This window comes from Rhinoderma darwinii, chromosome 2 (genome assembly GCF_050947455.1).
Source record: "Rhinoderma darwinii isolate aRhiDar2 chromosome 2, aRhiDar2.hap1, whole genome shotgun sequence".
Taxonomy (NCBI): Eukaryota; Metazoa; Chordata; class Amphibia; order Anura; family Rhinodermatidae; genus Rhinoderma; species Rhinoderma darwinii.
Window position 1 is genome coordinate 146,489,152 of NC_134688.1, and position 13,270 is coordinate 146,502,421.

The following is a 13,270-nucleotide window of genomic DNA, read 5'->3' on the forward strand; positions in this document are numbered from 1 at the left end:
GACACCTCCTATACATTGTGTTGTTTCAGATTTCAAAATAAATACATAAACACCTTTATCAAAGAATTCACTCAGCATATTTGGATACATAATGTGTGTCTCATGATGTAAAGGGATTTTACGGTTTTATGTACAGATGTAGCCATCTTTATCTTGACTCTTAAAGAGTCTCTGTCACCAGATTATAAGCGCCCTATCTCCAACATAATCTGATCGGCGCTGTAATGTAGATAACACCAGTGGTTTTTATTTTGAAAAAAAAACATTTTTGAGCAAGGTGTGAACAATTTTCTATTTATGCTAATGACTTTCTTAATAGACACCTGGGCGTGTTTTTACTTTTGGCCAAGTGCGCGTTGTACAGAGAAGTGTATGACGATGACCAATCAGTGACCAATCAGTGTCATACACTTCTCATTGTTCCAGCCCAGCTTCTTTCACTGCACAATCACACTGTAACAATGGGCTGGAACAATGAGAAGTTTATGACGCTGATTGGTCACTGATTGGTCAGTATCATACACTCCTTTGTACAACGCCCAGTTGGTAAAAAGTAAAAACACACCCAGTTGTCATTTAGAAACTAATTAGCATAAATCTAAAATTGCTCATAACTTGGAAGTGGTGATCAATGTCTGCCATGTTACAGAAACAGTGGAGCAGCTGCCCGGTCACTGGTCACTATGTCTACAAGCCTGCTACTGTAGCTCACAATACACTTGCCTCTCCTTCAACTTCCCTATCACACTGCAGAGAGAAAGAGAGACTGCCTGCTTGACATAGTGCGATATTGCTGTAATCCCAGGACTTTGTGCATCTGTAGAGAGAACTTGTTAGCTAATAAAAGATCTTGTCATTCCTAGTTTGGGTAAGATATTCACGTTATCATAGCGATCTCTCTCTCTCTCTCTCTCAGCACGGAGGAACTGAAAGGTTGCAGTAATTCCAGTCTCCTGCTACTCTGCCCCACATTCAACTGAATGGAGCATTTCAGCCTGCAAGTGAATGAAGATTATAAACATCAAAGATAATTCACTTTCAATTTGTAGAAACTTGAATTGACACCATAAGCTGCACATCCTAAAAGGTTTTTAAGTTGATCACTGGAGGTCCGTTTGAATCATTGTATAAAAACGTATGTAACTTTGCTGTATTTGCCCCATTTAAGATAACAGAGGCTAAAACACGGATTCATATTTAGCTTCTGATGTCTACTGTAGAAATATAGTCCCGTAATTTGCATTAAAATTTGAAAGAAAACCAGAACAAAAAAACTGTGAATTAGCACAAACTTGCCATTTGGTGCATATTGTAGTCTTGTGTAATATTGTGGGCTAAAGAATATCAGGACTACCCATCCAAGGTGATATGAAAAGATACATTATACATTTCCAAATATTTTTGCATAGAAATAAAACTGAAAACAATGAAGGTGGAATTTACTTTAGCATATGGTATATTGACCAGTGCATCATGTAGCACATCTGAAAGGCATTCAATGTGTGAAAACTGGTTACATCATAAAAATCCCATTCTTGTGCGTGTAGTTTGTGTGCAGTACAGTTACAGATTGTTACCTACCGGACAACAAAAATCATCGCACCGACATCCCAAAAATATTAATTAACAAGTAAAAACCTTAGTAGTCCACCTATTTATTTCATGGATTGGTTTAAAGTGATTGACCACCTTTTATTTAATGGCGCAGGTCCAATATTCTATGGCGTTCTAGTGTGGACTTTACTTTAAGAACACCAGAGTGCTCGCTGTAGGTCTAAAAAGAACAGAAGTCAACACAGTTAGGGTATGTTCACACGCTAACTGTCATTTACGTGTGAAAAGGCAGACTGTTTTCAAGAGAAAACAGCTGCCTCGTTTCACACGTAAATGCTCCTCCTCGCATTTTGCGAGCCGTCTGAGACGCTCGTAAATCTTGAGCTGTGCTTCATTGAGTTCAATGAAGAACAGCTCAAATTACGTGGCAAAGAAGTGCCCTGCACTTCTTTGCCGAGGCAGTCCATTTACGCGTCGTCGTTTGACAGCTGTCAAACGACGACGCGTAAATTACAGGTCGTCGGCACAGTACGTCGGCAAACCCATTCAAATGAATGGGCAGATGTTTGCCGACGTATTGCCGCCCTATTTTCAGGCGTAAAACGAGGCATAATACGCCTCGTTTACGTCTGAAAATAGGTCGTGTGAACCCAGCCTTACCATTATGTCTACTCATTCATAAGGAGCTCTGCTAAAGCTGAAATAAAAACATATGTTCATAGTACAACTGCTGCATCATAAAATATCATGTAGTGATCGCTTCATAAAAACTCTACACATGGGTAACAAATGTCGGTAGAATCAACAATAGGCACAAAAAAAACTTCTAAGTTCTGAAGTTCAGAAATGTGAAATGTGATGCTCTTTGGGAAACAACATTCATTTTCAAGTATTATTACTTTCTAGATTCCTGTGTACTACATGGACGCTACTCGCTGACTGGCGATATTCAGTAACAGCTTGTAAATGAACACATTGTTAGAAAAACAAATTATTTTCCCTTTTCTTAAATTCTGTCTATAATGACTAGGTTTTTGCATACTGAACTCATAGAGGCATTTTATTTAATATCTCAGATGGTGTTTAGCTGTTCCTCCAGTCTTAGTGGATCTGTGCCAAGAACGTCCCCACACCCTCAGAGAGGCCATGAAGCATGCACTGTAATGCGCGGTCCTCCTCCGGAGCATGCATCATTTTTGGTTTTGAGAAAACAATGTACGCTGCATGCCAGAGCAGCACGAGCGTTGTCTTTTATTGCTTACTTCCTGCCTTTGTTTTGTTGTTTGGGCTACAGCTAACATCCTTAAGCAAAAGTTCGCAATCTGTCAGTACATGAGTTGGCACGTATTTCTTCATTTGCTCCACCATCTTTTGATAAGCTGATTTTTCTTGTTCCAAAGATCGGATAACATTTCTTGTTTTGCTTTCTTTGGATACAATGTTCTCAATATTGGCTTCCAGACTCTGAATCTTGGTGTGAGCTACCTGTTATTGAAGAGGGAAGGATAGGGTCGGTATGACAATGTCCTATAAGCCATTTATTAAATGGAAAAAGGATAACATGTGTACCCCACATCAAATTAAAGGGGTGGTCTGGGAGGTTGGGAGTTTTAAAACAAGAAATCCAAGAACTCATAGAAAATGAAAAAATAAGAAATTACTTTTAATATACCTCTCTCCCACACCACTGGTATCCCCCTGTGTTAGGACTAGGATGTAGTGACAATGTTATCCAGTTCAGGACCGGGCTATTTTGAGCCTTCAGGACCAGACACCGTTTAGCCCCTTTTAGCACGTTTTAGGCTATAACTTTTTTATTTGTTGGGCTAACGACGTGATTTTTGCGTAGACAAGGTATTTTTTTAATCGTTTTTATACACCTCCTTATTGCTATTTTAGAATTTTTATTCATAAAGTTTGAAAATAATAGTAAAAAAATAAGCTTTTTTACGTTTCAGCAATTTTTTGGGGGTAATAAGATAGTTTTACCCCAAAATAGACCTTTTATTTGTGATCGTCATTGTCTACCGTAAATTTTAATATATTACATGTCTATATTAGGGTAATTGGGTCAGCGCTAGCGTTACAACAATGATTGGTGGGGTGGAACGTTTTTTTGGGCGTGGGTATTTTATGTGTATTCATTATTACATTTTTTTTGCACTTTACTTTACTATTTTTTCTATTACTATGGTCTGTCCCTCAAAGGTCAAAAAAGACCTTTGGGGGACTTTATATATATTTTTTCTTTCTTTTACACCATGCTTTTCCAGCAGCCCCAGTTACAGGGGAGATCAGCCCTCTCATAGTGACGATCATCACCAATAGGGCAGTGCTGGGTCTAGTAAGACCCAGCAGCAGTCTGTCACTAACGGCACCCGGCGACCATGTGACCAGTCACATGAACACCGGGAGGAATAGAGACAGCGGCTTGGCCGCTGCCTTTATTCCTATACACAGCGTTCATTGAGCACTGTGTAAAAGAGATCGGAGAAGACAGAAGCAACGAAAGCTGCTTTTATCCTCTGATCAGGGTCCCCGGCAGTCACTGACAGCCGGAGACCCGACATTCAGCTCGGGCAGCAAGTTAAAACCCGAGCCGTAAAAAGTCTATGGCTTGGGTTTTAAGGACCCTGACCGCTGGCAGTAAAAACACAGCCAGCGATCGGGAAGCAGTTAAAAGGTAACTAAACATTTGACAAACTTCTAACATGTCAAAGTGACAAGTCAGAAGTATTGATTGGTGGGGGTCCGAGCACTGAGACCCCCACCAATCGCTAAACCAAGCGGCTGAAGTGCTCGTGTGAGCGCTCACCCGCTTCGTGTCTGTTCGGCTCTTTCCGGAAATCAATGTATCGATGTACGGACTCAATAGAAAGTCTATGAGCCAGTACTCCGATGCATCGGCTTTCCGGAAAAACCCGAACAGAGACTAAGAGGCTGAGCACTCACACTTCAACCGCTTAGTTTTAGTGATTGGTGGGGGTCTCAGTGCTCGGACCCCCACCAATCAAAACTTCTGACATTTCACTATGACATGTCAGAAGTTTGTCAAACGTTTAGTTACGCTTTAAAGTAGCATCTCGTCCAAACTGTCGCCACTTGACTACTGTATTTTGTCCATTGGCTCAAGCAAGACGTTGTGCCACTATGGGCGAAATGTCAGCAATGTCATGTGACTACAGGATGTTTCATCATTATAGGTATAATGCAGGCAAGAGAAGTATATTCGATTATGATCAATGAGTGATTGGTGGGCGTCATAGTGCTCAGTGGAATAACTTTAATAAGATTTTTTCCAGACACAGCACTGATCTTGTTCATGTGCTTTGTCTAGTATTGCAAGTTAGCCCCATTCACTTTGTTTATGAATTTACCTGAAGCTTTTCCAAGAGGTCCATATTCTGCCTTTTCAGCTGGTTGTTAGACTTCTCAAGCTTTTGGAAAGCCTCTATGTCATCAGATGGATTGGACGTTTCCAGCATCTCATCATTAATGACATGATACTCAACCTCATAGGCATGGAGCTGCTTAGAGATGTCCATTTCAAATACCTTCAAGACAAAAAGAATAAAAGATAAGCAATCTCATAAGAGTGCCAGAAATCCCATACAAACAAACCAGTTTTGTAATACACAAGTTAAATACGTATGTCACTGTGTAAAGAGACATGTAGTACATGGCCAGCATAGTCATACTGTCATGCCACAAACGCTATTGCAGTAATTATCATGGACTGGTACACACGTGGGCAAAACATCAAATGAAACTGTCTGGGCATATAGAACACTTCTGGTGCGGAGAACAGTATAATATTGTATTATAAACACTAATAAACTAACACTAATAAACACTAATGTGAACACAATCGACAAGAAACACTGCACTTTGGGTATGTTCAGATTCATAGCCCCCGGAAGACACACATGTTGGGGTTTCTCTCACAACCTTGGATTGTTTGGTCTGTATACCCCGGTTTGCTTTACATGGGTTTGAGATTGTTGATGCTTTGTCTGAAATGTTAAAACATCCCCCATCCTCAACCTCCCAATTTAAAAAATTAGTCTATCCACTATCCGAGTCATCAAACATCCAGCATGACAGAGATGTATTTAGCATGGTCATCTAGCACTTATGCTCCTAAGCAACAATGCATCACTATCTCACAGAATTTATTAAACACTAATGCTTCATGTACACGGCCGTGCCCATAATCACTGCCCATGATTGCGGGCACGGCCAGCCGCCGACGGCAGCGGACAGCCACCCGCATTTTCGGCCCGTGCTCCCATACGAAGAAAAAGCTCCCATAAAAAGCAAAAGATAGGACATGTCCTATCTTTTGCGGAGGCTTACTACGGCCCGGACACCTTCCCGCAAAAATACGGGCAATAGAAGTAAATTAGTCCGTAATTGCGGACCGTAATTGCGGACAGCAATTACGGACATATTCTACGGTCGTGTGCATGGGGCCTAAAACATACACTATTTATTTCTCCCACCTATTTTTTGCCCTATCTGCTCTAATGCCATCCCTAACAAGTTTTTATTCTGTAAACCGAGGGATGAAGATGCAATTAAAACTAATCTGGCGATCATAAACCGAGGCCTTAAAGCAAAGATACATGTTAAAGTACAAATATTTACTAATCTACTTACCTGTGTTATAATTTTTTCCATAGTGTCGTTTGTCATATCAGGTATATTGACCTTTAGAAAATCCACTATATTCTCAAAGTTGTCACATGCCATGATACATTCTTTATTATTACTAAGAAGACTAAGTGCCACTTTAAAAATTACTTCAGTTCCTTGAACAAAAATAATATCTAAGTAGAGAAAAAAAATATTATATGCAAAATGTAATCCAAATACCTACACATGACATAAAGAGTACAAGTACCACTTATTAAGCAATAAAGAAAAGAAACATTAAAGTTTTGTGGCCGAGTCCTGACCTGAATCCCATTGAGATGCTGTGGCAAGACCTAAACCAGAGGCGTAGCTAGATTCTCCAGCACCCGGGGCAAGGATTCAGTTTGGCTCCCCCCCAACCTCTTTCCCAACAGCTCCTTCCCCCTCACCATGTTTGTTTTCTGTACCAATCAATGACGTGTCATTTCATTTCCACATTTTTTTTTATGTAACTCGAGCATAAAAACATTTGTACATTTTACAAGCAATATAGTTCTATACACAACACCAGAACAAAGCTCATTACATATATGCAGCACCAGAACAAAGCTCATTACATATATACAGCACCAGAACAAAGCTCAGTACACATATACAGCGCCATAACCATGCTCAGTACATATATACAACACCAGAACCAAGCTCATTACATATATATACAGTGCCAGAACAAAGCACATTATATATATACAGCACCGGAACCAAGCTCAGTACATGAATACAACACCAGCTCAGTACAAATAAATTTCAGTACAGAGATCATTTGCAATGTCAGGTTAGCAGCTTCGAGTATGACCTGAATAATGGTAATCATATACTGGGAGTTGCTTATACACCAAAAAATAGTACCCTCCACCATCTGTAAAGATCATACAGTAATAATTAGGCTTCGTTCTCACCTGCGTCGGGGTTCCATTCATGGGTTCCGTCAGGGGAACCCACGAACGGAAACCATAGCTTTCCGTTACCATTTCAATGGTAACACTTCCATTGCTAATGGTTTCTGTTTGTCTCTGTTTCACAAGGTTTCCGTTTTATTGGCGGTATCAATAGAGTAGTCAACTGTATCCACCTGTAATCTATCACATGTAACTTAGATGTGATGTATTACAGGTGGATCCAGCGTGTCAGAGACACACAGGACCCGCTGACACTGAACCCATCAGTCCCACAGACCTGACAAGTTCAGGATTCAGCGTAAGATACAGCTGCTCTGTATACATGATACAGAGCAGCTGTATCTCAAAAAGTACAAATATTTTTTTAATGAAAACTAATTATAAAATTGCACAAAACACACTGACTGACAAGGTGTACATAACCTTTAATGCAAACAATCAGATCGTAACAACCATTGTCCAGTAAAACACGCAGCACATGCAGTTTTACCAAAAGCCGGCGCAGTTTTTAAATGATTGTTAATGTCTGCAAAAAAACTCCATGGACATTAACAATCATTTGAAAACTGTGCTGACTAGTGGGAATGCAGCATGTTGACGTGGTTTGCAGCTGTAACGTTGTAAGACAGCAGCTACAATATGTGTATACTGTACGGGTATAATCACACAGGGCAGATACGCTGTGTAGAAGCACTACCCTGTGGTGCAGTTTTTCGGCCAGGAATTGCCGCTGCGGAAAACGGAGCAGAAAAAAAAAAGGATACTTACCATCGCTTCCCTCCTACATTCCTGGGATGATGTTTCATTCCATGTGACCGCTGTATACTGCGATTGACCACAGCAGTCACATGGGATGAAACGTCGTCCCAGGAGGGCGGCCCGGAAAAAGAAACAAAATTCCAGGTAAGTATAAGATTAAAATTTTTCCTGAGTTGCGTTTCTTGCAGCAGAATCGCTGCATTTCCACCGCAAAAAAACACACCGTCTGCTATTTGTTTAATTAAATGGGGAAAACCGAAACAAATAAGCAGCATTTACGCAAATACAATTAACATGCTGCAGATTTAAAAAACGGACCGCAGGTCAATTACTGAGCCTTTTTCTCGCTCATCGTGTGCGTGAGATTTGTTCAAATCTCATCCACTCTGTTGCTACTGCATTTGGGTTTGTCCACACGTAACGGAAGTGCTGCATATTTTCCATCCGGAATTGCGGACGGAAAATACGCAGCAAAATACAGTAGCAGCAAAGTGGGTGATACTTATCAAATCCCATCCACACGCTGCATAAAATTTCTGACCAGAAATTGACCTGCGGTACGTATTTTTTGTACCGCAGCATGTCAATTCCTCCTGAGTTGCTGCGTTTTTCGGAGATGTCACCATCCCCCAGCATTGTGAAAAACGCAGCAAAATCCGCACCCTTTTATGCAGCAAAAAACGCAGGAAATGGTGCTGTTTTTCCACAGCAGAATTTCTGCTAGTTGCTGCAGAAATTTTCTGTAGCAATTCCAATACGTGTGGAGAAGCCCTTATACTGCGGATTTAGGGTTTGTCCACACACACAACAGAATTGCTGCAGAAAATTTCTGCAGCAATTCCGTTGAAAGTCATAGGCACACATGAACACGTACACATCACACACTACTTATACACACACATGAACACATCACGCACTATATATACAAACATGAACACATCACACACTATATATACACACATGAACACATCACACTCTATATATACACACATGAACACATCACACTATATATACATATGTACACATCACATAAACTATATATACACATGTACACATCACATACACTATATATACACACATGAACACATCACACACTATATATACACATATGAACACATCACATACACTATATATACACACATGAACACATCACACAATATATATACACATGTACACATCACATACATTATGTATACACACACATGAACACATCACACACTATATATACACATGTACACATCACATACACTATATATACACATGTACACATCACATACACTATATATACACCCATGAACACATCACACACTATATATATACACATGTACACATCACATACACTATATATACACACACATTAACACATCACACACTATATATACACACATCGCATACACTATATGTACACACACACACACATGTACATATTTGTGTGTCTGTGATGTACATTACATGCACACATTATACACATATAAAGTACACATTGTAACCTCACATGCACTTACCTTTTATGTAGGATAATTGTGAAGGGAGTTCTGCAGCTTGATAGCCCGACACAGTGCCGCAGACAGTCTCCCCTCCCCCTCCCTCAAGTCCCGACTGATAACAGCAGCAGCCCGAGGAGAGGTATAAAGAATAGGGAGAGGGGCTGGAGGGGGAGATTCGTTAGCAGCACAGACTATAGCTGCTGTTACAGTCGGGCGGCAGTTCTTAGCTGCTGTGCCCTGCGCCTGAGGCCAGAAGCTCACCTAGAAGGCAGACCGCCGACACTGATCGTTGGCGCCCCCTCTAAGTTGCGCCCGGGGCACATGCCCTGCCTGCCCCCCCCCCCTAGTTACGCCCCTGTCTAAACAGGCAGTTAATGCTTGAAAACCATCCAATGTAGCCGAATAAAACAATTCTGCAAAGAAGAGTGGGCCAAAATTCCCCCACAGCGATGTAAAAGACTCAAAGCAAGTTATCACTGACATTTGATAGAAGTTATTACTGCCAAGGGTGGCACAAGCAGTTGTTAGGTTTAGGGGGCAATTACTTTTTAAAAATTGTAATAGTAATTAATAGTAATAGTAAATGCATGGTGGACACGGCCCTTAAAGGGGTTTGCTCATCAGGTACATTTATGGCATAGCCACAGAATACGCCTTAGGGTATGTGTACACGTAGTCTTTTCAGAAGGATTTCAGGGCGTTTACGCCTCGAAAAACGCCTGAAAAAACGGAAGCAGAACGCCCCAAAACATCTGCCCATTAATTTCAGTGGGAAATGTTCCGACGGTGCGTTTTTTCTATGCCTGATTTTCGGAAAACGGCACGTAAAAAGACGCCAGTGAAAACGAAGTGCATGTCACTTCTTGACCTGTTTTTTATTGACTATATAAAAACAGCTCCAAAAACCGCCATAAAAAAGCCTCAAAAACGCTAGTTCATTTAAAAACTTCTGAAAATCAGGAGCTGTTTTCCCTTGAAAACAGCTCTGCATTTTCAGACGTTTTTTGCTAAGTGTGTGAGCATACCCTTAAGGCGAAATTCACACAAACGTGTGCGTTTTGCACGCGCAAAAAATGCTGCGTTTTATGCGCGTTGCAGTTTTATGTGTCATAAGTGTTTGGTGCGTGGCTGCGTGATTTTTGAGCATTTAGCTTCGTTATGACACTGTTTTTATGTTTAGAAACAGAAATGAAGGAGGTGCTTTTATTTTTGCCTTCATTTCTTGTACAACTGTTGCGCGAATCACGCGCAGCACATGAAAGTGCGTCTGTGTGCCGAGCGTGATTTTCACACACCCATTGACTTCAATGGGTGCGTGATGCGCGAAAACCGCTCAAGTATAGGACATGTCGGGAGTTTTACGCAGCGGACACACGCTGCGTGAAAATCACGGACTGTCTGAACGGCCCCATTGAGTTACATAGGTCCGTGCGACGGACGTGAACTATGCTCGTGTAAATAAGGCCTAAATGTCAGACAGATGCAGTCCTACCTCTGGGACTTGCACCTATCTCTAGAACGGGGCCCCCTAAACCCCTTTCTCGTTTCCCGCTACCACTTCGTAATTTATGACCATGTAATCAAAAAATAGCGTAGCCCGCTGAGCCACGCTGTTTCAGTAACTCCCATAAAAGGGAATGGCAGTTACGGAAGCAGAATAGCACGCAAGCTACGCTGTTTCCGTAACTGCCATTCACTTTTATGAGCCCTGTATGTTTGTATGCCTATCCCTTCTCACAGTCCAGACTGAAGTTAATGTGTAACCCACTGATAGAGTTAATAGAAATTGGAAATACGAGAAAAAGCTGAAAATAACATGAATCAATATATCTAGGAAAGAAAGATGCAGTAAGCAGTAATCAATCAAACGGCAATACATGAAAAAATACCAGCAGGAAACATATGAAGAAGAAAGCAAGGGTATTCTGGTTATAACAAATGATCACCTATCCACTGGAGAGGTGAAAACTGCTAGATCGGTGGGGGTCCAACCACTGGGCAGTTTCCGTCAGTGACATAGACTTTAAATAGAGCGACAGGTCGCATGTTCGATCGCCGCTTGATTCAACTCCACCTGGCAGCAGTCTTGCAGCGCTCTGGCAATCGGAGCAGTCGGACCCCTACCGATCAGGCAGTTATCACCTATCCAGTGAATACCTCTTTAAGGGTAAAATCATGTAGTAATAGGAGGCAAAAATGAAGTTAACCGGTAGTTCTGCCGAAAATTATATTTAAAGGCTATGTAAACCTTTGAGGACATTTAAATTTTTTTAGTAAAACAATGTATTATAGTGTTTAGTGCAACTTTTTAACTGTTTATTAAAATTTTTACAGGATCCACCTGTTATCGATCACATCTAAATTCATACCTTAGATGTGATCGATAACAGGTGGATTCTGCGCGACCCGCTGTCACCGAATCCCTCAGTCCCGCTGACCTGACAGATTCGGGTTTCCAGGATACATAGAAGCTGATCCTCAAAAAGTAAAACATTTTTTTTTTTTTTATAAAAAAACAATTACAAAGTTGTATTAAAGAGGCTCTGTCACCAGATTTTGCAGCCCCTATCTGCTATTGCAGCAGATAGGCGCTGCAATGTAGATTACAGTAACGTTTTTATTTTTAAAAAACGAGCATTTTTGGCCAAGTTATGACCATTTTTGTAGTTATGCAAATGAGGCTTTCAAAAGTCCAAGTGGGTGTGTTTAAAAGTAAAAGTCCAAGTGGGCGTGTATTAGGTGCGTACATCGGGGCGTTTTTAATACTTTTACTAGCTGGGCGCTCTGATGAGAAGTATCATCCACTTCTCTTCAGAACGCCCAGCTTCTGGCAGTGCAGACACAGCCGTGTTCTCGAGAGATCACGCTGTGACGTCACTCACAGGTCCTGCATCGTGTCAGACGAGCGAGGACACCGGCACCAGAGGCTTCAGTTGATTCTGCAGCAGCATCGGCGTTAGCAGGTAAGTCGATGTAGCTACTTACCTGCAAACGCTGATGCTGCTGCAGAATCAACTGTAGCCTCTGGTGCCGGTGTCCTCGCTCGTCTGACACGATGCAGGACCTGTGAGTGACGACACAGCGTGATCTCTCGAGAACACAGCTGGGTCTGCACTGCCAGAAGCTGGGCGTTCTGAAGAGAAGTGCATGATACTTCTCATCAGAGCGCCCAGCTAGTAAAAGTATTAAAAACGCCCCGATGTACGCACATAATACACGCCCACTTGGACTTTTACTCTTAAACACACCCACTTGGACTTTTGCAAGCCTCATTTGCATAACTACAAAAATGGTCATAACTTGGCCAAAAATTCTCGTTTTTTAAAAATAAAAACGTTACTGTAATCTACATTGCAGCGCCTATCTGCTGCAATAGCAGATAGGGGCTGCAAAATCTGGTGACAGCGCCTCTTTAAACACTATAATACATTGTTTTAGTAAAAAAAAAAAAGTCTTCAAAGGTTTACATAGCCTTTAAAGACAGATATGCTGAAACCATAATTTCATGACATCTTTGATTTGAGAAATGAATATTAATAAAATGAGATGTCATAGATATGTCCTGAGCAGGTTGCCACAAGGTTTTAGAACACAGCTTACCAAAAACTCTAGCAACAAATCCGAGAGGAAACTGTGAGGCAAATAGCGTTAGGAACCAAGGAGCAGCATAGAGGCTTGGGCTGATCTCATTCTCTTCCAGGTGGTTGTAAAGATCTCTGTGATAATCATGAAGAAGCCGCGAAAGTTGGTACATTTGTATCTAGAAAAAGATAACACAGATGACGTCCTCAAATAATCTATTAATGTATAGACCTAGAGGGGAATTTATTAAACACTCTGCCACTTTGCGACTTTTTGATTTTTACGCCTCCATTT

General features: G+C 41.2%; 1 protein-coding gene across 4 annotated transcripts in view; it reads right to left on the minus strand.

Annotated features, from left to right (window-relative positions):
• Window positions 1-2,601: 2,601 nt before the first annotated feature.
• TBC1D4 (TBC1 domain family member 4) overlaps window positions 2,602-13,270 on the minus strand; it is a 181,689-nt gene continuing 171,020 nt past the window's right edge. For all 4 annotated transcript variants that reach the window (XM_075852340.1, XM_075852341.1, XM_075852342.1 and 1 more), the window contains 4 exons: window positions 12,995-13,154; window positions 6,214-6,383; window positions 4,932-5,108; window positions 2,602-3,039 (listed from right to left, as the gene is read on the minus strand). In XM_075852340.1, the coding sequence (XP_075708455.1) occupies window positions 2,806-3,039; window positions 4,932-5,108; window positions 6,214-6,383; window positions 12,995-13,154 (741 nt within the window). In that variant the 3' untranslated portion in view covers window positions 2,602-2,805. The remainder of the gene's footprint in view (window positions 3,040-4,931; window positions 5,109-6,213; window positions 6,384-12,994; window positions 13,155-13,270) is intronic.